Raw genomic sequence first — 26,696 nt, 5'->3', positions numbered from 1 at the left:
TTGTTCTTTTATGCTAGGAGGCGGGTTGACAGACTTTTTATATCTTCCCCCATGCTGTTTTGAGGGGATTATTCAGTGACCTGAATGGTACAAAAGGATAAGCACCAACTGCATATAAGGGCTTGTCTACACATGAAGTTGTTCCTGATTAATTCCATGGGTAGACAAATATTTCTGAATAAGAGTATCCACTCAGAGTTGATAAGGAACAGCTAATCAGGAACAACTCCAGACAAGTCCTTAAATTCAGGGGGTCACAGGCCAGAATACTGTTCTACAAACTCAAGGCCATCTATATGTGAAAGGGTATAATATAAATGTGATTTTTATGGTATCACAAGTCACCATAGTTAGCAAAAAACATGACGTATGTTACCGGAGACCTGGGATTGTCAGTTTTTTGTTTCTGCCTCAGATATTCACAAGATATCATACCTTCACATGGGCCCTGGTTTCTTAGACCAAGGTAAAAACCAGACCATTCATCAAATGACATATTATCATAAATCACCTGGGTCAATGTACTTATGGTTAAGTGACAAAAATGAAAGCAACACCCTCTCCCCCCACACACCAGTATAGTACTTCTTTAAATAGTTTGTAAGCATTCTAGTAGCAATGACTGTGTTCTATGCTGCAGAAGCTAGCCAGAGCATATGTATCTAGGCTTGGATATTGTGTATATTTAATAAATACAGTTGTTTAGAGCCTACTGTGCCAGTGATGTTCCTTCATAGTACATTGGTTGTGTAAAGAGCAAAAGACACAACAAGAGTATTAACATTAATGTGAATGAATACAGTCCGTTACGAAGTGTTTCTGAAATTCTGCTTATAGGTACTGGAGGATGCATACATTGGGCTTGAATTTCAAACACGCATTTCAAACATGTCTAGCTGCTTTTATGTACTGTAAAGGTGTGCAGAATTATGCACCTGATTTGTATATGTGCAAGGTGGGAATTTTCACACACAAATACGTGATAAAGCATGTCCAATTGTGGTAGTTGAGCATACACTAGATGTGCAGTTGTATGTGTATATTTTTCAATATCTAGCCCACACTGTTTGTGAGTGTATAAAACTATATACGTAAATGTTCAAAAGCAAGGAAATGAAACAGTTATGGTTCTCAGATCAGTGTTAGCTGGGTCATGTTGCATAGCCTGTATTTAATTTTATAGCAGACATTTCACAACATAAATGTCTAGGGCCTAATTCTTCCCTAATAAATTAACGTACATATTTGGAAAAAATAGTACAGCAGTAGAAGGTATCTCATGAGCCAGATCTTTAGCTGAAATTGGCATAACTCCACTGCCTTAAATTCAGTATGTGAACAAGGTAAAATTCTCCTAGTAATGTTACTTCAGACATATTTGAATATATGGGGACAGCTCCTCAGCTGGTGTAAATCTGGGTATGCCAAAAATCAGTGGGAACTGGATGGCTAATTACTCATTTTGCTTCTGAAAACGTCTCTTAGCGAGTCCTTAGACTCTATACCAGCCAGTAAGAACGATCTTATGGAGTAGATGCTGGAATCACTGGGCAAAATTCTATGCCCTGTGTTACACAGGAGGTTAGATTACATTATCATAAGGGGCCCTGCTAGCCTTAAAATTTATGAAATCTATTTCAATTCCATTAATTTTAGTATCACAAATTTCTGCTAATTTTCAGAGTATCCTACTGTATTGCATAACGTTTGTTAATTAATTTTTCAAGATCTTCATGTTATAAGCATCAAATTAGTATCAACCTACTTTTGAGTTGACTATGGACTGGATCTTGAATGTCAATTAATTATTTATTTTCTCCCCACTTTTTTCAGCTCCAGGGCTCCTTGAAGAGGAAGCTGGTGGTAAATTTATCACCTGTTAACAACAAGAGACCCAATGGCATTTCAGATAATTCTTTCCTTGATATTAAGAGGATACGAGTGGGTGATAATCTTTCTATGGGACAAGGCGGACATGTTAACAATTGCCAAAGCCAGTCAATGTCAGGAACCTTGTCTGTGGGGCAAGGATCACAAAGAAAGACCAGCAGCCTAACAAACAGTACCCACTCTAGTGGTCATATGTTTAGTATGCCTTTGAAAGAGGTCAAGAAAGAACCAGGAGAAACCATATCTTGCAGCAAACATCTGGATGATCATATGTCCCATGAAAACATTTTCCCTAACAGATATGGGGAAGATACAGGGGAACAGATGATGGACCCAGAGCTTCAGGAGCTGTTTAATGAACTGACTAACATATCGGTGCCACCAATGAGTGACCTTGAACTAGAAAATATGATAAATGCCACCATAAAACAAGATGAGCCATTTAACATTGATCTCGGGCAGCAAAACCAGAGAGGCGCTGCTAGATCTTCTCTGCAGATGGAGAAAATTGTGATAAAGAGTGAATATTCACCAGGCTTGAATCAGGCACCTGTGGGCTCCCCTCAAATGAGGCCTTCTTCTACAGGACCAGCCTTCACTATGTCCAGTGCTGCCATGTCCACCTCTTCACCAATCCCTTCGGTGCCTCAGAATCAAGCACAGCCGTCACAGGTCTCTTCGGTCTCAAATCGACCATTGACTAACTGGCAAGAAGTATCTCACGCCCAGCAGCTAAAACAAATAGCAGCCAACCGACAACAGCATGCCTTGATTCAGCAGCAGCAGCAGCAAACCCAGCCATCCAGCTGGCCCACCTTGTCCCCATCAGGCCCTTCCCCAGGACAATTCGTACAAGAGAAAATTCCCAGCCCTTCCTTTCGTCAGCAGCAGTTCAGCCCCCAGAGTTCAGCCATGCCTGGGGTACCTGTCAATGGGAATCAGTCCAAAGCGATGAATAACTACATTTATAAACCAAACGCCCCAACCCAGAGCAGCCCTATTGACATCATAATGCAACCAAAGCCTCAGGATCTCAATAGAAACTTTATAAACAACACTCAATCACCATTAGAGCAGCATCATGGCAACACAAAGCCTTTGTGTCATTTTAACTCAGAGCAAACTAACCAGCAGATGCCTTCAGTTTGGGATCCCAAAGCAAAGCCTTCTATCCTGCACTATCCTCAGCCAGCTGCAGAGCCCTGTTGCAGTGCAACAGCAACAGCAGCAACCTACTCAACCTCTCCAAAACCAGCCTCTTCAACGGCCACCAAACGTATCCTTAGCATTGCAGCAGAAGATGATACTTCAGAAAATGCAGCAAAGCCAACAAATCTCAGGACTGCAGTATCCCATCTCTCAACAGCACAGACAGGTAAGATGTGTTCCTCCTAAACAGTAGTAAAACAGTCCTTTTCTGTGCAATAGAAAGGCTTTTCCACTCTTGTCATTGTTCACAGTGAGATTGGGCTAAAGAAATTTGTAATGAAATGCAAAGGCCACTCACATTTAATGGAGATCCACTGCACAAGAGCTGGTGATGGGATGTTCAGTTTTCATACTTATAACATGTAGGCTACTTTGAACCACAATTTTTGTTGTTGTTGTTGTTGCTGCCGCCTTTTCTAAGGCAATATCTTTGCAATGTTAACTCTATGTCATTGTTTTTTTCTGGGAGGACAGAGGTTGGGAAATAACAATAGTCTTAGACGTCTGTTGACTCTAACTTGACAAAAACGTTTGTCTGGGAATTGTATTATCTGTTTGTAAAGGAAAATCTAAAACTGCTCAAGTGTTATTTTTGGGTTTGCCTAGCACCATTTTTAAGTATTCATTTTCTTGGAAAATGTGTTTATAAAAGAATGGAAAAATAAATTCTAACCATGTAAAGGCCTATAACACTGGGTATATATAGACTGAATGGTGGGCATCAGTTAAAAAAAAATCTCTTTCACATAGGCTCAGTAGGCTTATAAAGTAACGATGTGTGGTAGAAATGAGCAAGGACTAGAAAATAGCAGGAAGTAACAACTCAGGGTGGGCACCAAAAACTGAGACACTCAGAATTACAGGCTTCTTTTGATAAATTTGGCCTTAATCTCAAAGGCTTGATTCTCCAGTGCCCCTTGTATAGTCATTTATACTTGTGCAAAGTGGGTGAAAACGCTACCATTGCATAAATGGCTGTACAAGTTACAAGGCACCAGAGAATCAGTGTCTCTGTGCTTCACTTCTTCATCTGGGAAATGGAATAGTAAATACTTGCCTCATGGGGTGGTGTGAGAATAAATTCACTGAGGCACATGAGGAGCTTAGATGCTTAGTGAGGAGCACTGTACAATTACCTACAGACAAATGCAGTGTTGCAAACTCTTGCGATTTTTTATCATGAGTATAGTGATAGCTGTTGCTTTTCCTAAGCTCCAGCTCCTGGAGTCATGTGATTAGAGGAGAATCTCAGCTTTTGTTTTAAAAAAGTACATTTCTGTCTTTCATGGTTGTAGAGTAAAGTTGAAAATGTGACTCAAATGTAACCTAAGGCTCAGAAGCCAGAAAGCAAATTTAAAAAAAATGTTATTGGAGGTTTTTTAATCTTCTGATTTTAAGCCAATGTCATGATTGTTGTGGGCCTGACTTATGATTGAATTCTTGGGGTTAGCAATATTTCAAATGTATAAAGTCTGCTAGGTAACTTCTGAATTTCTCATAGCTGGAGAAAAAATCCTATAACTAATGATTGAAAATGGAAAAACCAAACTTTCCAAATAGTAATTGAAAGCACCATATAAATGGGTCAAACAAAACTGGAATTTCTAGGCCAACCTGTTTTGAGATGGAATCTGGTGGTACAAAAACTAGCAATCTAAATAAATAAATTAGAAGACTTGTACAACTGAAAACTAATTTTTAGCTTCCCAAACGATTTGGTCAATAAATCATAAACTGTCCCCAAATCTCATCTCCTTGTAAGAGACAGCATATGAGAAATTTCAGGCAGAAGGGATTTCTTTTTATTTTTGGTTTGAAGAAGCTGGCGAGGGAGCAGCTGTGGGAATCAATTTCAACTATGTTATGTTAATAGTGTAATAAGGAATAAGATAATAAGCAATAGCCACCATGGATTGATTTGTCAAGAACAAATCATGCCAAACCAACCTAATTTCCTTCTTTGACAGGGTTACTGGCATAGTGGATGGGGGGGAAGCAGAAGACATAATATATCTTGATTTTAGTAAGTCTTTTGACAGTCCCACATGACATTCTCATAAGCAAACTATGGAAATATGGTCTAGATGAAATTCCGACAAAGGAGGTGCACAACTGGTTGAAATACCATATTCAGAGTAGTTATCAATGGTTTGCTGTTGAACTGGAAGGACTTATTTAAGTGGAGTGCCACAGGGGTCTGTCCAGGGTCCAGTACTTTTCAACATTTTCATTAATGACTTGCATAATGGAGTGGGGAGCAGGCTTATAAAATTTGCTGTTGACACCAAACTTGGAGGAGTTGCAAGCATATTGGAGGACAAGATTAGAATTCAAAACAACCTGGACAATTGGTCTGAATTCCACAAGTTTAAATTCAATAAAGACAAATGCAAAGTAGTACACTTAGAAAGGAAAAATCAAATGCATAAATCGAATTAGAAAGCACAACTAAAAATGGGGAATGACTGGCTACGTGGTAGTACTGCTGAAAAGTATGTGGAGGCTAAAGTGGATCACAATTTTAATGTGAGCCAACAATGTGATGCAGTTGCAAAAATGGCTAATATTCTGGGATATATTAACAGGATTGTCCTGTGTAAGACATGGGATATAACTGTCCTGCCCTACTCAGCACTGGTGAGGCCTCACCTGGAGTACTGTGTCCATGTTCTGACACTGTAGGAAAGAGGTGGACAAATTGGAGAGAATCCAGTGGAGAGCAACAAAAATATTAGAAGGTTTAGAAAACCTGATTTAGTCCTGAGGGAAAAAGCCTGGAGATGTGGGGAGGGGCTGATAACATATTTGAAGACTGTTACGGGCTGTTGTATAGAGGTGGATGATCAATTGTTCTCCATGTCCATTGAAGGTAGGACTGGAAGTAATTGGGTTAATCTGCAGCAAGAAAGATTTAAGTTAGATATTGGGGGAAACAAACCTTTTTAACTGTAAGAATAGTTAAGCACTGGAATAGATTTCCAATGGCGGTTGTGGAACCCCCGTCACTGGAGGTTTTAAGAACGGGTTAGACAAACACCGGTCAGGGATGATCTAGGTTTACTCAGTCCTGCCTCAGCCGCAGTCGGCTGGACTAGATGACCTCTCGAGGTCTCGTCCAGCCTAACCTTTTCGTGATTCTGTGTTGCAGGGGATCTGTTGCTCCTTGGCTGTAGCTCTCTATTCATTAGCCATTGTACTTTAACGGTCTTTAAGGGAGTGTTTCCCCACTCTCTTAACAGACTGGCAGTCAGAGGGATTTGAACAGGCTCGTTATGCAGCCATGATGGTGCTCCTCCAGCAATCTGTCAGCGTAGGCGAGACAGGCAGGACTTTTATAAACATGAATATTTTTGCAAAATATGCAAGACAACATACTGGATGCAAATTAAAACACTAATGGTAACTTGCTTGAAGCTGTGTTAGCTTCCGACTGTGTCCCTTGCCCAGCTGCTGCTAAGCAAGCTTCAGGGTCACGGCCAATGGAAGCTCTACGTGCAAAATGTCTCCTCCTTATGTGGATCTGGGATCTCTTCTCTGTGCATTCACCGGATCAGGTGGCTTGAGAGGCTTTCGCCATGTGAACTTTTTCAGGGCCCCAATCACTTCTCACTATAAGGAGTGCTTAGCAGGAGCTTCTGCAAGGGAGATTTCATGATCATCTTCCACAGTTTCATGAGCACAATGGGGCAGTCTGGCCCATAGCAGTGTTGTTGTGTAAAGCTTTGGAAAGATAACCACAGGTTGTGAGAATTTTGTAGCAAGAACTCTGGAACATCTACACTGAAGAGATAACTCATCCTCTTTTAGCCCAACAGCAATCACTCCAAAGCTCTGTGGCAGTCACTACACAGTGGTGAAATTCTTTAGAAGCAGGAGCTATGTTTACAGAGAGATATTGTTGATCCACGGTTGACCTGCAGTATTGGTAATTGTCATGCTGTTCACCTGTTAAACTTCTTTGTATATCGCTTTTAGCTGCCAGAGCCAACAGACTCCTAGGCTGAGCCGGACAGAATTGTAAGCACCTTCAACTGACTATTTGAGCGCCAGACTTACAAAGTCTGCAGGATGCACAATGGGAGATGTTAAGCTTTTCTGCTTCTTGGACGCTAGGGATTTAGGTGGTGGAGTTTGCTGATTCGGAAAGCTTCTGCTCTGGATCTGATAAATGCTTCAAGAGCTCTCAAGAAGCTTATAAACTCTTTTGAAGTCTCTCTGAATTGTCAGGTGTTCCCACCAACCCAGTCCCACAACCTTTCATAAAATCACTCAAAGGTAATAAGCCTCAGGAAAGACATACAGTGTATATAAAGCACAGTGTGGAGTGTCTGCTCAAAGTTGGGTGTGAGATATGGCATTCCAAAAAAAATCACGTAAGATGTTTCTACAAAGAAAAAAAATCTCGTTTTCCAGGCTCTCCTAAAAAACAAAAGCTTTTTCTGATTATCATCAAATGTTCCACAGAAAATTATCATCCAGCCAGAGACAGCCTATGCAGAAACTGAGACAGAAAGCTGTTTTTTAAAGGGTGTGTGAGAGGCTTCAGGTATCTACAAATTGGGCTTTTAATTAAATGAAAAGTAAATTATAAATTTAGTTATCGAGTCATTGACGTTTTCATAAGAAGAGAGGGGTTTTTTTTGTTTTTATTAAAACATGTTAAAATTCAAACTTCTTAAATGATTACCCTTCTCTCTCACATAAAAACATTGGAAAATAAAGGGCGCAAGAAACACTGACCTTACTTGACTCTGACTTGCCAGTAAGATCCAACTGTCCATCAAAGACACAGTGACGAGCAAGACTGGAGAGCAGTTTCCCCATTAGAAGGCATGCATGAAAGGGAACTGAATATTCAGAATATGAGAATACACAATACAAAAAAAACCATGAAAATATCATTGGCAAATTATGTTTAAAGATGTATGTGCCTCCCCCCAATCACCCACAGTGTAATTTTCTTAACGAAAGCCTGTATTCTTCTGTCCTCCTGTGGAAAACTCCCGTGGGAAGGAAGGAAGTAATCTAAAAACTGTTTCACCACATGAAACTGCCAAAATGCTGAGTAGGGGAAAGGGTCTTGAGCTATATGGAAGTACACAGGCTGCGAGGACTTTTGAAGAAATATGGGGCTAAATTCATTTTTGGCGTAACTCCAGTACAGTTAATGAGGATCCTAACTCTACAGATCTTGTAAAGGGAGAGAATCATGTCGTGTAAGCTCCACTCCCTTCTTTCCATGAGCTTCACCTCCTGCCTGTGAGGCTTTCCACTCGTTATTAAGAGTAGTAAATTATTAATTACTAATGGTTAATCGTTGACTTTATTTCAGTCTGCCTAATTCCTCAATGAGAAATCAGTGCTTTATTATACTAGGTACTGTTCAAACTGCAAAGCAGAGTGTGGAATCTGGCCCTCCGTTACTGTAGTTGAGAGAGGGATTTGTAGCATGAGTACACAGTTCATAGAGAGCTGCTGTAACTCCACCCTCAAATGGCACTACGCCGCTGTCAACTATCAATTCACATGCTTTAGATAATTCTCTGTTTTTTTCTTGGTTTGAAGTCCCCAAAAAGCATTTGGACATGACTTTATGGCTTTAAAGCTTGCTAAATGGAATGTCAGGCTTATAATTTCTCTGCCTGTCTCAGTCACTTTGTGTTACACTGGAGGTTTTCAGTGGGATTTGCTAATTAGATGCTTTTTAGCCTCTAGGGACAAGCCATGGCAATGAAATATTCTTGGTTTCCTGAAAGAGGCTGCATTGAATTGGGGTTTTGTTTGCTCGTGTGTTTTATTCTCTGCCTGTGTTGTGGGGACTCGCCTTTCCCACTCTCTACCAGTAAGTGTCCAGTCATAGCAAAACTCTCTTGTAATAAAATTTCAAACTCTCTGGTTTTCAGGTTTCATTATAAGCCCAATTTCAGCCCATGCTCAATGAAGTTTGCCACCCTTTTAGTGAACCTGGGCTGGGTTTGGGGAAACCTGGATGACTGAGTCTGGAGAGAAATCTGAAGTCAAGTTTTCACTTAGTTTTGTGAGAAGATGGACTAGTCACTGAAGGATGGTCTTGGGGTGAGACTTAGGGTTTGGGGCGGAAACCCTGCAAAACTCAGTCATTTTGACTAGCGCTGAATAAATCAGCAAATATTTTTTGAAAGCTTTGATCAGCTCTGTGGTTTATTGAATATGATTAATCAAATAATTAAAACAAAATTGAACAGAATACGTGCCCAGATTCACCAAACAAATATTGTTTGAACACCTCTGGTTCTTATGTACTTACATGGCCCCCATCACTCTAGCATCTAAGTGCCTCACAATCTTTAACACCTCTGTGCAGTTGGTCAATTCTATTATTCCTATGTTACAGATGGGGAACTGAAGCACAGAGAGGGTAAGTGACTTGCCCAAGGTCACACAGAAAATCTGTGGCAGTGCAAGGAACTGAACCCAGGTCTCTCAAGTCCTAGACTACCGCCTGGACCATCCTTCCTCTCATGGTTTTGATCCAAAAGCACGTTAAACTCGGAGGTTTTAGCTGAGATTCTCTTTTTTCATTTTTATTGCTATGGGAGGGGAAAGAACTCATGTCAACAGAAACCAGAATAAATTCACCAAATCTCAATGGACTGAAGCCACAGCAATTCATACAGCTCTAGGCATGTGCCATTGTGTCCTGATAGCTGTATTTAGTCAGTGACTCCCAGATCTTGGGGTCAATTTAAGTGGGGGTCATGAGAGCTTCACCCGCTACTTCATATGGGCAACCAGTTGTCCTTATTTTTAAAACTCAGGATCTCCCCGTGCACCTTCTGTTCTCTGCTAAGATTACACCCAGGGACAGTGTCATCTTATACAGAGCTTAGTGCATTGTTAGCACTTACATAATAAATCATCGTTTTCATAATCCCTTCTAGGGGTGGGCACATCCTCTGGGAGGTATGGGGAGGACATGGCAGGCTTGCAGTATATTTCTTCTTTTCAAAACCCTGGAAATTTGATGTGATTAGTCACTATTTTGGGGGGAGTTAGCCCTCACTTGCCCTAGTCTGGTCATGCCCTAGATCTCTTCCCTGTACCAGGTCCTTGACCAGCTGGGCTGATATGCTGTTCTGCCACGCTGACAGAGCTTGTACCATTCTCCTAAGAGAACCCTGAACAGTTCAGCAGTAGTCTCTTTGCTCGAGACTGAGAGCTGCACCTCTCCTGGCCCAATCTGTGAGGCTTGATCTCAGCCAAATTCTCCTTGAACCCTTATGCCAAACTGTGAGGAGGATGGTCACAAAATTGCTGTTCTTGATATTTCATTAGCATGAATCAGGAGCTTGTTTATATAACTTTGGCATATCTATGTATATTTGTATATGTTTTAAGTGATATGAATGGTTTGAGTGGTTCAACTAAGCCTATGGTTCTATAGAGACTTTGGGAGAGATTCTGCTCTCAGTTACCCCAGTGTAAATCCACAGGAACACCTTTTGGTTTTGGTGAAAACGGTCTACATTTACACTAGTATAAATTGCAGAATCTGGCTTTTACTCTTCGTGTCCATGGACACTCCACGTCTTTAGTGAAGAGCATTTATTGTAACTTGCAGACTGTTAGAACTCGGAATACGAGGAAACACCATAAGCAGTAAACATAATGGCCTGTTCACATTTAAAGTGTGGCCAGTAGAATTCTCCATTATTTTCCATCGCCATTAACTTACACTTCTAATTTAGCTTTTGAAATTTCTTAAGTGAAACAAAATATGGTTTCCTTGGATGATTCATATAAAAACAATTATTTCTTAGACCTTCGTATTTACCTTTTTTTAAAGCATATTTAACTGCAGCAAGATCCATGTTTTTGACTGTGGAGGATTCTTTTTAAATACCTGTGAAATAGTGAAGTCTAGTGTGGGTGGTGGTAACTGGTGCAGATGAGTATTCCCTCTAATTTTCCCACACATGTGCATAATGAATTCTGTTCTGTGCACCAATATGGTGCAGATAACAAAATTCATGTGGTGGGGGTGGGCCTAAGGGGTTCGTAGGTGTGGAGAGGGGTCAGGGCTGGGGCAGAGGATTGGGTGGGGGGGGGGTGAAGGGCTCGGGCTGAGGCCAGGGATGAGGATGCAGGGCAAGTGAGGGCTCCGGCTGGGGTGCGGGCTCTGGGGTGGGGGCTGGGGATGAGGGGTTTGGGGTGCAGGCTTTCCCGGGGGCTATGGTGGGGAGAGAGGACTCCCTCCAGCTCTCTCTCCCCGCAGCAGCACCTGGGCTGTATGGGAGAGGTGCCTCTCCCCCAGCTACGGCAGATCCGTGCCAGGGCTGGGTTTGGGGTTGGGGGAGGGCTCCTCTCCCCTGGCCGCAGGGCAGGTCCATGCTGGGAGAGGCAACTGTCCCCGCTGCCACCCTGAGGCCCTGTGCGGGGCTTAATAGGCAGCTGCCCGGCCGCACAGCATAGATGGAATTTAAGCTGCAGACTAGGGATTAACCTGGATTTAGATTAAAAGTGGAAAGGGTTCTGTAGATTCTGGATCTGCAATCAAAGAAGCTGCTCCCTACTTGAGGAGGAGAGTAGTGCACCCTTCTTTACATGCTGACTACCAAAAATCCTCTCAGCCTAGCTGCTAGCTCCATTTTGGTTGCATTTCTTCATAGAAGGGTTAAATGATCTGATCTGAATAATAATTTGCATATATACTGGCAGTTAGCATCAATTACATGGACCCTCATTGGTTTATGGGTGTGAAGTCCGACAGAGAAGGTCACAAGTCCTACACTCTCCATTTCAGTGTCCAAATTGGCTGGAAAATGTGTAATGCCGGAATTAGAATATGTCTGCACTGCAATTAAAGACCTGCAGCTGGCCCGTGCCAGCTGACTCGCGCTAAGGGGCTTGGGCTAAGGGGCTGTTTAATTGCAGTGTAGATGTTCGGGCTCCAGCTGCAGCCTGAGCTCTAGGACCCTCTTGCAGAGGTTATGGATCTATTATAGGAGTGGGTTGGTGAGGTTCTGTGGCCTTCAGTGTGCAGGAGGTCAGACAAGATGATCACAATGGTTCCTTCTGACCTTAAAGTCTGTGAGTCTACACTGCAATTAAACAGCCCCTTAGCCCGAGCAACACGAGCCTGAGTCAACAGGCACCAGCCAGTCATGGGTTTTTAATTACAGTGTAGCCATATCCTTAGACAGTTAGCTCCCTGGGGACTTCATATTTGAGGAGGCTTACGTGTAATGTTTATTCCACCAGTGGTCTGGGCTTAGTTAAAACTCACGCAGTGTGTAGCTTATTTTTTGTTTGTTTACGAGGGTAGAGTTTGGAGCTAGGCCCCAATTAAAATTCACTGGGATTTGAGTGCCTCACTCGTTTAGTCTCCGTAGAAAATCCCAGCCTAACTTTGTAAAGCATTATGCTAGCAAAATTTAGCCCTTCCATAGTTGTAGATCCCTGGGTGAGTAAGGATCATAATCCCCATTGTACAGGCATGCGGAGTGAGGTGGCAAGAGGCTAACTGATTTATTCAGGTCAGTGAGTGAGTCAGTGAAAGAGCCAGGAATTAGAGCCGAGGTGACTCCAGGTCCCTTATCTATTGGGTTACACTGCCTCTGGGCTACAGCTTGTAGGACACACACAATGTCAAATTGATTGGATGAGAATATGTAATAGGAGGTCCCAGTTAAGACCTCAGTTCTGGCTTTGCTCTGAGCCCCAAGAAAGGGGCAGTGTGTTGCTGTGCTTCCTATTGAGCAGAACAGGAGTCAGATTGTTCCTCTGCAAATTACAATCTGTCTCTTGGCCCTGCCACCCTTCCCCACCCTTCCTGGTGCAGTATACAGCATCCCGTGTGCTGGCACAGCTATGGCGACCAACGAGGGATGGACTTGTGGCTCCACCCAGGTCCCATCCACTCCCACCTGCCTGCACAGGAGTGGAGAGAAACATAGAATCTCCATCCCCTCCTGTACTACCACCTGCAGTATGGGGACTCAGCACAAGGGAGTAATGTGGAACCTTGCACCCCCTTATTTCTTCACACAACTGCCCTGTTCTGTTCATTCCCTGGCACTGGTCACTGTTGGAAGACAGGATACTGGGCTAGATGGACCATTGGTCTGACCCAGTATGGCCGTGCTTATACACAAGCTGGACCACAACTGGGTTCTAAGTGTGGGTGAATGACTAAAGGGTTAATGCTTTCGTTGGAGGTTAGAAGAGCAACCAAGTTTATCCAGTGCTTATCTAAACTTCTCTAAACTGTAAAACCTAGCAAAAAACAGGCTTTCTTGGGACAATTTCAGTGTTTTTCTCGTTTCAGCTAGAATGGCAATAATAAAAAACAGCCTCTTTCACGCAGTCTTCCTGGTCTCTGCTGGAACCATGCAAAAATATAGTAATTAACAGAACTGTTTAGAACTGTAAAGATTCAAATTCATAGCAGATGGTGTGAGTTGGTTCTGGCTTCTCATACTTAGTCCAAACACATCTGTTCCCTCCCAGGTTTGCCCTAAGAATTATATCTTTTACCATCATACACTTGCAAAATATGCTCCAGGAATGAAACACATTAACTTAACCTTGCTCCTGAAGCTGCAAATTTGCCCCTGCTGGGTGCTAATTTAACTGCTTCCAAAGTGTCTGCTGGCGTTCGCTTTTATTTCTTTAGTATTGCACACATTCTGGCATGGTGCAATACACCAGGGCACCACAAAGGAAAATGCTGAACCTGATAGACTTAACCCTTCATGGAAAAATACAAATATGGTGGATTTGGGACCAGCACATCTCTCTCATCTTTTCATGCTGGTGAGAGTTTCGTTCCTCTGGGAGAACAGAATTGTAATAGCAGGCCGGATGGTCTAGTCAGGATTACTTGCCAGCAGTGTCCCCGCTATATAGATCTTCCCCGTCTCAGAACTGGGCCTTCACATGGAGAATCCTGGCCTCCTGTGGGATCCATAAGTTCTGGGATGGCTTTGCTGTCTTTTTCCTAGGATGCAAAGTTTCCCATTGACTTCAGTAGGCTTTGAATGAGGCCATTAATGTCTCAGTGCCTCCGTACCCCATCTGTAAAGTGGGGATAATAATACTTCTTTTCTCCCACCCTTTGTCTAGCTTGCTTAGTAGATTGTAAGTTCTTCAAGGCAAGGGCTGTCTCTTCCTATGTGTATATATAATGTTGAGCACAGCTAGTCCAGGGAAAAGGCAAACAGACGGGTTTGGATTGGTTCCCTTTGGCTTTTGAGAATGCCATGGGATGGGGGGGGCATTTTATGGGGTGACATAAACCAATCCTTCCTCTGGGAATGATCGTAAGGGGCTTTCATCCTTCTGGAATTTTCCATCCCCTCCCTTCCTGTGGGTGGAGCTGGTCAAAATAATTGGAATTTCAAAAATTCCCAGCAAAAAAATGGACTATTTTTTTTCCTGGAAACTGTTGCTAAACATTTATCCCTACTTTGACGAGTGCTACCTGTAGGATATTTCCGTGGCAGGGAGCTGATCCAGACCAGTGACTAACTTACATTATTACAGGAACAGACCCAATAATCTCCCTTTAATGTAGTGTTTTAGGTGTGCATTAACCATCTATGTGCCACACTAACCAAACCAAAACACAAACTGAGCCAATCCAAAACCATCGGCCTGTCTCATTTCCTAGCATAGCTGATGCTCTGGCCACTTAATTAACCTGCCCTGCCCTGCTGATTGTCTGTTTAATTAGTGGTTTATATCATTTAGCCAGCTCACTTGTTTCACTAATCTATTCTTGTTAATTTCATAGCTACATTTACTATCCCTTCTTGATTTAGGCTGGGATTTTCAAAAAGCGCCTGAGTGAGTTAGCCACCCAAAATTCAATGGGCTTTTTGAGAACCTCAGCCTTGCAGCCAAATGACTTCCCTGCCACACTCTGCCCTCTCTTCCTTGCTCTCACCTCCCTCGATTATCTCAATTGAATTCCTCCATCCCATTTTCACTCATTGTCCCTTCCTGTCTCCTCAAAGTCTTTCCCACTACCCCTCACCCCTTCAAGGTCAGATCCCTCCACTCCTGTGCAGCTGAACACTTCTTAAGTGGTGTTGGACCACTGTGTGGTCCAGCACCTCGAGAAAGAAGTCATCTCCTTTGGGCTCAGGTTTAGGAGACCCTTCCATATCCCTTCCCTTGGTTTTGGAACTCAGCAGCCTTCTGATAGAGTTTTCAGGGCTGAATTTTATTTTTAAAGTAGGTAAATAACTTGTGGATTATTCTCAGTCCACAAACTAAACCTTCCTTAGCAAACATGGAAATTTACTCCATGAGCTAAAAGCAGCTGGGTTCTGGCTTCATCCTAAAAATGCAGTTCAGATCGGTACGTTTCACAAGCAGTAGGGCCTGGTCCAGAGTACATTGGAATCGATGGAAGTCTTTCCATTCTCTCAGCAGGCTTGGGACTGGGCTCTTTGTAGCTGTTTTTAATAGCCGCATGCATGCAGCAAGTTATTTTGTAAAACAAAATAATGTATAGTGCTTTTAGTCCTTGCTGAGATGTGTTCACTTGTTATGGACTAATAGCTTAAAATATTCACTTAAGGAATTTGGCCCTTGATTTGTAGAGGTGTAAAAATGAATCTTAAAATGTCCAGGCTATGATTCGTAAAGCCACATCGTGGGATTTGGACATCCATGTCCAAATTGCTTACCCAGCTCTGGGGAGAGTCTCAGCTCAAGAAAACTAGGTGTGTTCCTGGGTGATTCTGTGACTTTAACATTTCCAGGCCCGTTTTATTTCTCCAGATTTCCCAGCCCCTCCTCCTCCCCCGCCCCCCCCGCCAGTACACAAGCTCTCGTGAGCTGAGACATTAATTTGTCCTCTTGTTGTGTGTTCATGTGTGCCTCTTGATAATGGAGGCTAATGGGAAATTTGTGGGCATGTACTGAGCAGAATACAGGCCCTTAGAAGGGGACGATTGGGGATGTGTGTGTACCATGCATTAGCACAGCTGACACAAAGGACCCTGGCTGTGCTAGTTATCATTAGTTTTGTCTATTGTTATAATCTGTTCAGGAGGGTTTTTTCTTTTTCTTTTCTTTTTTTTCCCCCCAGTGGAATCCAAAGTGAGTCAGAAACCATTAGACTGATACTCCAATCATTGCATTTGCACTTTGATAGTTAATGAAAATCATTTGTGGAAAAGAAAAAAAAAGAAATGAAAGGCCCTAGGATATTTTCTATAAGGACCTCTAAATTTGATACCAGGGAGTGTAAAAATGTTTGGACTGCTGTGAACAAACGGATGCAATGCTAATGGACTGTTTTATTCATCTGCATTGTTGATTTTCAAGCAGAGGAGGCCACTATGCAGAACAAAATAAAACGAAAAGCAGTACTATGGCTACTAATTAGAGAACTCTGGCTTGAAATTTGCATTTGATGCAATGGATCTGAACAATAAAGTAGCACGTTATTCTCAGGGAAAGAAAGCGAGTGTGTAAGCAGAACAAGTGGTTGATTTCCTGTTGCAGCATCACTAGAATGAAGTTTTCAAGATCCCTAGGCCTCTCGGAAAAAGAGCAGCATTTCTCAGAGTAATTATTCTGGGTGTGCGTGGGCTCTTGTACAGATGTCTGTGTTTCTAACAGCTTTTTCTAGTGTCTCAGCAAGCCATTATAGTGACAAAACAATGCTATAGCTGGACTTCTGGGACATCAGTTCCCAGATGGTAAATGACCAATATTTGCATTATTTCAGCCTCATGCTAGAAGTGCACAAATAAAAATGCACTAATAAGATAGTTGGAAGAGAAAAGATGGCCCTTTGTTGTGGTGTCTGAATTCCAGTACTGTGTAGTAATAATAAATAAATAAATATGTAGCATCTTCAAATTATTTTACATCCATTAACTAATTCATCCCCACCATGCTTGTGACTCTGGTAACTAAGTAACCAATTTACAGATAAAGAAACTAAGAGGTTAAAATCAACATTTTCAAGCTTGGGTGGCCAAAAGTTAGGCACTTAAAGCCACAATAAGGTATCTAAGTAGATGAATTGATTTTCCAAAGTGCCAAGCAAGCACCCTTTCAAGTCAGTGACTTGGAACCTAAATACATTATTTTCACATAGTTCTTTGTATGTAATTTCCTAGGTTTATTTAAAAAAAGGAAAGCCCAAGTTTTTTATGTACAGCTGTATCAACCACCCCATCATGTATCAGCAGCAAGTTTTGAACCCTGAACTTTTACCACTGGAGTGCAGATATCTACCACTTGAGCTCCACGACTATGTTTGCTAGTAGCAGGAGTAGGCTGTTACTCTGGCAGGGGATGGGCTGCTGAGGCAATGTGTGGGATCTGGGGGGTAGTCAGTGAGAGCTCAGCCTGGCTCTGTCTCTCCCACTGAAGTAGTGGGTCTCCAGCCCACGTGGTACCCACAAAGGAGGAAAGGGCTGCAGAGACGGTGTGTTGGATCTGGAGAGGTGGTTGTGGGAAGTCCTGCTTGACTCTCTTCCCCTTCCCCCCACCTGGAGCTGGGGGATCTCTTGCCCATGTGGTGCTCTCAGAGGAAGGTCATGTGCCGGATTTGGGGAGAAGGCTCCCTTCTTTTCCACCCCCATTGCTACAGCTGCTCGGGCACTTTCCAGGTGTTCCCAGTGCAGCATTTGCTGCTGTTGCAACTTTGGCCCACCTGTTCAGAATGTTAACGTTCATTTATTATTTTGCCATGGTGCCAGAATTTTCCTGAGGAACACAAGCAGCGGAAAGCAAGTGATGATTTTCAACCATTTATAACTCGTCCAAATTTGAATGAAATTTCATGGGGAAGTGAAAGGCCTGTCTCTAGCTTCAGGGCTCTGTCCCTGCTGGATTTCAAAGGTTTGCTGCAAACAGTAGAAGTGTTCGAACTTCTCAAAAATGGCCACAAGAATCTTTTATAACGTAAAGTGTTAGGCAGCCTAAATATAGGGGTTGCTGCCTGCTTCCCCTATAATATTCAAAAAAACTTTTTGCTGATTTTTATAAGGCAGTTGGAATGAATTACCAGTGTCCTGCAAAAATAGCTGTGGAGGTGTTAACTTTTCCATTTTTTGTTTTATTATTCCCTGCTGTTGAAGAACTGTAAGCAAAAGACTCCGAGGCTGATCCTCATTAAAACTAAGACCCTTTCCCACCATTCTGGCAGTAGAAAAGGCCCTTAAAGAGGGTGAAAATAGAATTACACAGTAAGGTGGACTTCGGTGTAAAGGGGCCTTAGTGGTAGTGAGTCAGTCCCTACGTGTTCCAAATGCTGTTTAAAAAAAGAAAACCATGTGGAAAGTAAACTCAGAATAATTAATTCAGCAGCAGGAGCGGCAGCAAAGAAACCCGATATATTCATCAATCAACACTGGAGACCTGTTTGTTTGGACTAGTTAGAGAGTGATGAATAGGTCCTCTGTTTAAAACATTCAGCTACAGTGAGAAAGGGTAATAAATTATATGTTTGTTAATTGTATATACCATATGTATAGAAAGCACAAAAAATTGTTAATACACTGTAACAGTGACAGACTCTTCTAGCGCCCTAAGAGCCTTAACTCATTACAGTTAAACTATACTTGTGGAGACCTCAATTGGTGTTTCCTGGTGTATCGGAGGTGGGAGAAGCTTATCTATTACACACTCCAATGCTACAGGGATGAGGGTGGTATAAGAACTTATACAGAATAGAATGTAGTGGTGTGAGTAGCGGAGAGCCATAAGTTCAACACTGTGTTATGCTGTGTTATAATGAGTTATGGGTGATATGGAAGTGGTCTTGTCATTTGAACACTCTCTGAGTATATTTCTCTCTTTTCTGCTGACAAGATCAGTCAAATAAGCTCCAGGCTTCACTGCACTTCTTTGTCAGCAGCAGTAGCAGAGAGAGAGAACAGCCAAAATAGGACTGGCATAGGAGAAGACCAGAAATGTCATTGTATTGTTTGGGTTTGACACTGCCTTGTCCCATGATGACCTGTGGGACATGGACCCACAGACTTTGAACAAGATCCTTGCTCTTTGTGACTTGTGAAGGTGAACACTCTATGGGACCTATTTTCAATGTTTCTTTTAAGAGGAGCAGAGAGCCAGCTCAGCAGAAATATGTCAAAGAATGGCTGAAGAAACCCTCACTGCGCACTGAGGATCTAGTCTCAAATCTCCCTTTTGGTGGAAGGTGCTGAAGACGTTTACAGCTGGGCAACTGAAGTGTCCTCTGGATAGAATTCTCTGGTGTGCTCCAATCTGGTTTCAGACCACAGTACAGCCTGGAGCTGGTGGGAGCAGGTTTTCAAAGTCCATCTCTGAATTTTACAGCTTAGGTCTGTCTCTCATTTCTTTGATCTATTTTAGTTTTCAGCTACAAAGAAAAGCTTTGATCAGCTTCAAAAGTTTCCTTTTTTGCCCCACCTTGTTCCATCAGATGACTGTGCTGTTGTAAAATTTTGTACACATTATTACACCCATTTATGTTTCAGTCAAGGCAAAATGGATGCAAATTCAGTCTAAAACACGAGCTTACAAATTGAAGTTGCTTTTCAGAAATCCTTACTCTTTGGTCAGCCTGTTTGTATTGTCGAGGGAGTTCAGAATGTAAAATGATCCAAAGTCATGTATTTATAATGACCCTAAACTAACAGTACAGGATAAAACACAGTTGGGTTTTTTGTAAATCATCTCAGAGGAGATGAACGGTTTAAGAATTTGCTTCACTTTGCATAGACTGGCTTTTCTCCAGCATTTGCTCCTCAAGTCAAGGCAGTGAGGAAATGAGTCTAATGTATGAGAATGTTGCCATGTTGTTAAATGGTGGTGTAAAAGCTGTGCTTACTTCCATGGGAATGAGATCCTTTGCCAAAAGTGAGATGCCTAAGCTTTCCCTTGGGACCACATCCTAGCTTGGAATAAATGGAGGAAGTTACTGTGAGAAGTCAAAGCAGGCAGCAGTAATGATGTGGATCTGTGTAAGTGTATGTCAGTAGGAACAGAGGAGCAGCCTGCCATTCTGCTCTTTGTGGCACATGTGATATCAGTTTAAAAGTTCATAGAGAGAACGGCCGCCTGTACCTATCTCTTTGTGGCCTCTGTACCAGTGCATACCTAACACGTACATTTCTGACCACTGCTCTGTTTTTTCAAACGTATACTCATTTCAAAGGGAGCCAGATTCTGCTCTCTGTTACGCCATTGTGCAAATCCAGAGTAACTCCACTGAAGTCAGTGGAATTACTCCAGTTGTGTGCATGGGTAAACAGAGAGCAGAATTTTGCCTGTGGCCTTTGGAAGATTTGAACGGGCTACTAAGTGTATTGCAGTGATCTGATGTGGATCTGTGTAAGTGTATGTCAGTAGGAACAGAGGAGCAGCCTGCCATTCTGCTCTTTGTGGCACATGTGATATCAGTTTAAAAGTTCATAGAGAGAACGGCCGCCTGTACCTATCTCTTTGTGGCCTCTGTACCAGTGCATACCTAACACGTACATTTCTGACCACTGCTCTGTTTTTTCAAACGTATACTCATTTCAAAGGGAGCCAGATTCTGCTCTCTGTTACGCCATTGTGCAAATCCAGAGTAACTCCACTGAAGTCAGTGGAATTACTCCAGTTGTGTGCATGGGTAAACAGAGAGCAGAATTTTGCCTGTGGCCTTTGGAAGATTTGAACGGGCTACTAAGTGTATTGCAGTGATCTGACCAAATCCTCAGCTGGTGTAAATCAGCATAGCTCCATTGATTTCACTGACTCTAGGGAGGGGACTCATCATCCTAGTCTACACATTCAAAATGGCTTTTTTAAAATACAGAATAGATGTGTTTGATTTCTTTTAAATACAGCTCATTTCAAACCCCCGCTAGCAAAAAGGAATTTTTTTTAGTTATTTTTATTTGATTGGAAGAGGGGAGAACTCATTAACTTTGCCATTTTGAAAGCCTAGGACTGTAGCTTAGCAGAGCACAGACTAATACTGTTCATTAAAATATGCATGTTTGATGTTTGAGGTAATGCTTCCACAAATCCTCAGGGAGATGATTCTGCAGAGCTAAAACAATATTTCTCACAGCCAAATGGCACAAATTCATTAATAACGTTTTGTGATCAAGATGAAAGGTACACTTAGTAATTGCTGAGTATAAACTTATTTTTCAAATATACCCTTATTGCCCATGGATAATAGACTGATGTAGATTGTTGCTTTTCATCCTTTCCTCTCCCTCCTCCCTCCCCAGACTGGTTCACCAGCAATTTCTGTGGAAGAGGTTTAAGGAATGATGGGAATTTCTGTTTGGCCAAATCCTATCATTCTGCTGGCACTTATCTGGCATTATAAAACAGACAGATTTGTTAACTGCAACCCAGGGATGTGAATTTTGCTCACAGGAAATGGCATTTTAAAATCTTAATTTCTGTCCCCTCCTCCCCCCAGTGTCTGTTTCTAGTCTTCCAACAAGATAGAAACAAGGAACAAAACACACATGAGGCAATAGGTTTCGTTTTGGAAAATCAAGCTATAGATGATAAGCTGCTTGGGGGTTTAAAGGAGAGTGAGAAAATGTGCATGTGCAATAAAATCATAACTATCCTACCCATTTATTTTGACCACATAGTCTTTGGGGAGAAAAAAAAATATGGGCATGCATTCAGTGGTGTTACATTACTCTAACTAAGATAGCATCTGAACCCTTTTACTGCCAATAATTTTGAAATGAAACTGCAGTACGGGTAAAGCTTTGAGCCCCCTGATGGTCTGGTAGTTACATACTGTGTTTTACCTACCTAGCAGGTTTGACTAAAGAAGAAAGATAAATAACACTGTCCTTAACTTGACTTTTTCTGCTACTTTATGGCTAGCTAGTCAGAGTCATAAGTGAAGCCTTTAAATCAGGAACTTAAACCCTATTCCCATGTCATATATGAATTTATGGCTCTTCAGCAATGAGTCATTTGTTAATATTTCTCATATTGTGCTTGTTCTATATCCTTTATGTTCACAAATATGAACACAGAGGGCCCAGTCCTGCTCCCAGTGAAGAGGATGGCAAAAATCCAGTGAGAGCAGGATCAGACCCAAAATGTAGCCCAGGGATAATGTATTTCTGGAAATGTTACGGTGCTTCAGCTAATGTAAATAGTGGCATAGGGTTGTCTACAGGGAAAACAATGCTGCAGATGTTCAGATGATAGATTTTCACTCTTCTATGCTGTAACCTTATAATTCATGATGCAAATTTTTAATTTTCATTGTTAAAGAAAGATTTATTAACCTTTATAAATGACATACCTCAAGGCTGTATGAAAAATGCGCACGTGAGCAAAACTACTCCAAGTGGAGTGTGAAGCTAACAGGGGGAAAATTCTGCTTTTCACCAGTGAAACAGCATTTTCACTCATCAGAGGAAAAGAGAGACTGCCCGAGAGCCTACTTTGCGTCACTTGGTCTTGATCTGAGCACTTTGCCCATGTGACCAGCAGTTCTCATTGTCACAAGTTTGAGTCTTGAATCAAGATGACCACATTCTCATATACACTAAGCCACTTTTATGATGTCCTGGCAGTGTAAAGGGACCTTAAAGTATGTGTAATAAATTACAGTTAAACCCACTCCAAGGCCTTTTTACACTTCCAGAGCGGTGAAAAGGTGCCATAGGGTATATAACAATTGAAACCATGAATTCCAAATATACAGTGGGACCAGCTCTCAGTTACACTAGGTCCCCTTTGCAGTGGCAGTGTAAAGGGCCCTTAAAGTATGAGCCCGTTACATTAACCCCACTTAAAGCCCACTTTAAACTGCCAAAGTGACATAAAGGAGTGTTAGGGTACATCAGAATCAAACAGCATGTGATTATCACAAATGGGGCGGCGGGCCACATTTTCAGAAGTGCTCAGCTGCCCCCATATAAAGTGGCTGGATAGCCATGAGTTCTCCTGTTGAGAACAAGAGCTGCTGGCTGGGCACTTTGAAAAATCTGTCCAGCTTCCTGCACGAGCCTAAATGAGAACTGGTGGGTGTGGAGCTGGTGTGAAAATCTGGCCCTGAATGGTTACGTTCTTCTGGGGTTTCAGAAGAGCCTAGGATCAGGTGTTTGAGGGCTCAGTGCCCAGCAGCTCTCAGAGAGTCTCCTGGCTACATTTTCAAAAGAGCTCGGCAGCTGACATGCACCCAACACGCAGAGCTCTTCTGAACATCTATCCATATATATTGGTGCGTAAAATGGAAGTAGAAGTCTTTTGGAAAAGCTGGCTCACAGGATTAATAGCTGGTGGCTTTCTTCTGTGCATGGCTGTCATTTAAAAGTAGAGTTTGAACCACAGGCGCCAACTCCATGGGTGTTCCGGGGCTCAAGCACCTACTGAAAAAAAAATAGAGAGTGCTCAGCACCGGGAGGGCCGGATTAATCTTTTGTGGGTCATGCTGCCTGGACCATGGCCCCATTCCCTGCTCCACTTGTGCTCCTCCAAGAGGCCCCTCCCCCGCTCGGCCTCTTTCCAATCAGGTTCCTCCCACCGCTCGCATGGGGGTGGGGGAGGGGCGGAGAGGAGCACCCACCAGCAAAAACAAAAGTCAGTGCGTGTAGCTTGAGCTATCAACACATGTAACAAAGAAATATTTGAGAAGGAAACACGTACCAAAGAATATTTACCTCTGTTTAAACCTTTGTTTCAGGCCTGGTCTACACTAGGTAGTTACGCAACTTCAGCTATGTGAATAATGTCGCTGAAGTCAACGTACTTAGATCTGCTCACCGCGGTGTCTTCACTGTGGTAAGTCGACGGCTGACGCTCCCCTGTTGACTCCGCCTGCGCCTCTCGCTGCGGTGGAGTACAGGAGTCGACAGGAGAGTGCTCGGCGGTCGATTTATCCCGTCTAGACTAGACACAATAAATCGACCCCTGCTGGATCGATCGCTGCCCGTCAATCCTGCAGGTAATGTAGACAAGCCCTTAGACACACAAAGGTAATCCCAGAGATGAATTTGGCCCAATACAGGATTTCTGCAGTTTGTAACAGTTCAGTGCACTGTTGACTGGAATATTGAAGTTGATGACTAGAAATATAATATGATTCCAGCCCTGGGCAAAGGATCTTTGTCATCACGTAGTGGAATTGTCATGGGATGCAGTTATAGTTATTTCATTAGAAGCAGAGCTAGCAGAGAGAAATAAAATAATAGAAAAGCAGGGAGAAATAAAAGGGGAAGGAGAATAAAATTAACTTAATAACCGCATAGGCCAAATCTCCATTGTACCATGTGTACCAACAAGAAAGGCTTTTGCAAGAAAATAGTGTAAGATAACCCAATTACGCTACTCAGTACTGTTGCAATATTAATGCAAAGGCCAAAGTTCCATGGGTTCGTATTAAAGTATGGCTATAGTTAGAAAAGTGAAGATGTAAAAAAGGCACTTTCTTACTCAACTGATCTGGCCCCAGTGTGCACTCAAAGCAGGGTGAGCAGATGTCCTGATTTTATAGGGACAGTCCTGATATATGGGGCTTTTTCTTATATAGGCACTTGTTACCCCCCAACCCCGTCCCGATTTTTCACACTTTCTATCTGGTCACCGTAACTCAGAGTCATATCTACTTACTTTACTGCCACAAACAAGACTTTACTATTTTTTCCCCTCCTATTAGCAATGCAGAACAGCCATATCTAAGGGAGAGCTGACTAGATCATAGTCTGGCTCTCACGTCATCAACAGAATTGGTAACTATGTTCAGACTGCGGAAACTTTATTACTGCTGGTGATGCATAGGCTAGAAAGAACACAGTCTGACTTTCAAACCTCAGGTGGAGTTGGCATTGCTGACAGCCGGGAAGCTTTGATGTGTGATTCTGCAATGAAAAGTAAATCTGAACATGGCCTTGTGAAGTTATATGTTTTTGGCATCTCAGCGACTCAGAGATTTAAACCATTTTTAACTATAAAAATGAAATGTCTCCCCTTTAAAAAATGTCACTTGGATGCAAGACCTGAATCTACTGATGAACACCAAAGACCAACAATAATGTCTCAGCATACTGTGTTGCAGTGTTTAACAGTGCGTTGCAGAGTCAGCATCAGAAGGAGTAGGAGCAGAATGACAGTTTAAAAGGATTTCCTGTTAATGGACATTGAAGTTTAAACCTGTCTCTGAATACCTGCCTTCCATAGCCACATAATTAATCCTAACTGAGGACATTGTCAGACCCAAAACTAAGAGAATAATATTTTTAAAAATTGAAATGCCTTTCTAAAAACTTTCATTATTTTAAAACTGAGTCTTATCCAAAGTGCTCTCAAAAGTTACAACTATAGTTTAAGATGGTTACATTTTTATTGTTATTTGTCATGTCCCAAAATATGCTAGATGTTATGCTAAATCTCCCATTGACTTCATTAGACTCTTGATAAGACTGAAGTGCATGATGAAGTGGGTTCTAGCCCATGAAAGCTTATGCCCAAATAAATATGTTAGTCTCTAAGGTACCACAAGGACTCCTCGTTGTTTTCGCTGATACAGACTAACACAGCTACCACTCTGAAACCTGTAACAAAATGGGTTCCTGTCTTGAAGAGCTTATAGTATAAGGCCCTTCCACAGACATTAATGTGTGCATTTAACGCTGCTCATGTGAGTAGTCCCATTGCAGTCAGTGTTTGCAGGATCAGAGCATAAACACAACCGTTAGGGTACTATTATTATTATTATTATTTCTTAATAACATTTATATTTCAGTAGAAGCTAAATGAAAACCAGGTCAGGACCCCATTGTGCCAGGTGCTAGTCAAACATACAGTAAATAACTGTCCCTGCCCTATAGAGCTTACAATCTAAAGATGTGGCCATATGTGTACTCTCCTTACTAAATGAATTTATATCCCCCAGGAGTTACTGTATATTCATGTGTACAATCTGACTCATCTACAAGCTAAGATTTCATTATCAATAACTAAACAGAATGACTCGTGCAAAAGTTCACCGCCATTTCTGTATTCTCGTTTTTAGTGCAAGGTAGAGCAACAGAATTGCTGCAGAGGCTGTCTGTCTATCATCACATCTTCTTGTATAGCCCTTGTATAGCCCTTCAAGAGGGGTGGGGAAAGGTGTCCCAGCCAGGAGGATTGGAAACCCTCTCCAAGGGTCCCCCTGGTCTGGTTTAATCTGTTCCTCCTCAATGCTCAAAGAAAGAGCTAAATAGGCTTCATTAGGAGCTTCTTTTGTTGTTTTAAATGCTTAATCAGAGCTGAAATCACTTGAGATGGGGCAGTGTTTCAGCCTGCAAAGAGCTGTAAATCACTGAGACTGATGTGCAGAGGTCACAGCAGTGGCTGGAGAGTCGCAGCCAGCGGCCAGTAGGCGAGTACCCGAGCAGTGGAGCGAGTAAGGTGCCTCCTTACCTCTACCCAGGGTGGAATTTTTTTTAATAACTTTGTGGGGGAGGGACAACTCAGTGGTTTGAGCATTGGCCTGCTAAACCTAGGGTTGTGAGTTCAATCCTTGAGGGGGCCATGTAGGGATCTGGGGCAAAAATTGGGGATTGGTCCTGCTTTGAGCAGGGGGTTGGACTAGATGACCTCCTGAGGTCCCTTCTAACTCTGATATTCTATGATTGCTGTAG

At 42.3% G+C, this 26,696-nt stretch overlaps 1 protein-coding gene across 1 annotated transcript in view; it reads left to right on the top strand.

Moving 5' to 3' along the window:
* The window catches only part of MAML2 (mastermind like transcriptional coactivator 2), a 281,006-nt gene that overhangs the window by 182,382 nt on the left and 71,928 nt on the right, over nt 1-26,696 (top strand). Inside the window, 2 exon segments of the mRNA XM_037889792.2 lie at nt 1,834-3,078; nt 3,080-3,265. Coding sequence (XP_037745720.1) covers nt 1,834-3,078; nt 3,080-3,265 — 1,431 coding nt within the window.

The sequence above is a fragment of the Chelonia mydas genome, chromosome 1 (genome assembly GCF_015237465.2).
Source record: "Chelonia mydas isolate rCheMyd1 chromosome 1, rCheMyd1.pri.v2, whole genome shotgun sequence".
In the NCBI taxonomy this organism is placed as follows: domain Eukaryota; kingdom Metazoa; phylum Chordata; order Testudines; family Cheloniidae; genus Chelonia; species Chelonia mydas.
Note: the sequence above shows the minus strand (reverse complement) of the source record. Positions and strands in the feature narration are given on the sequence as shown.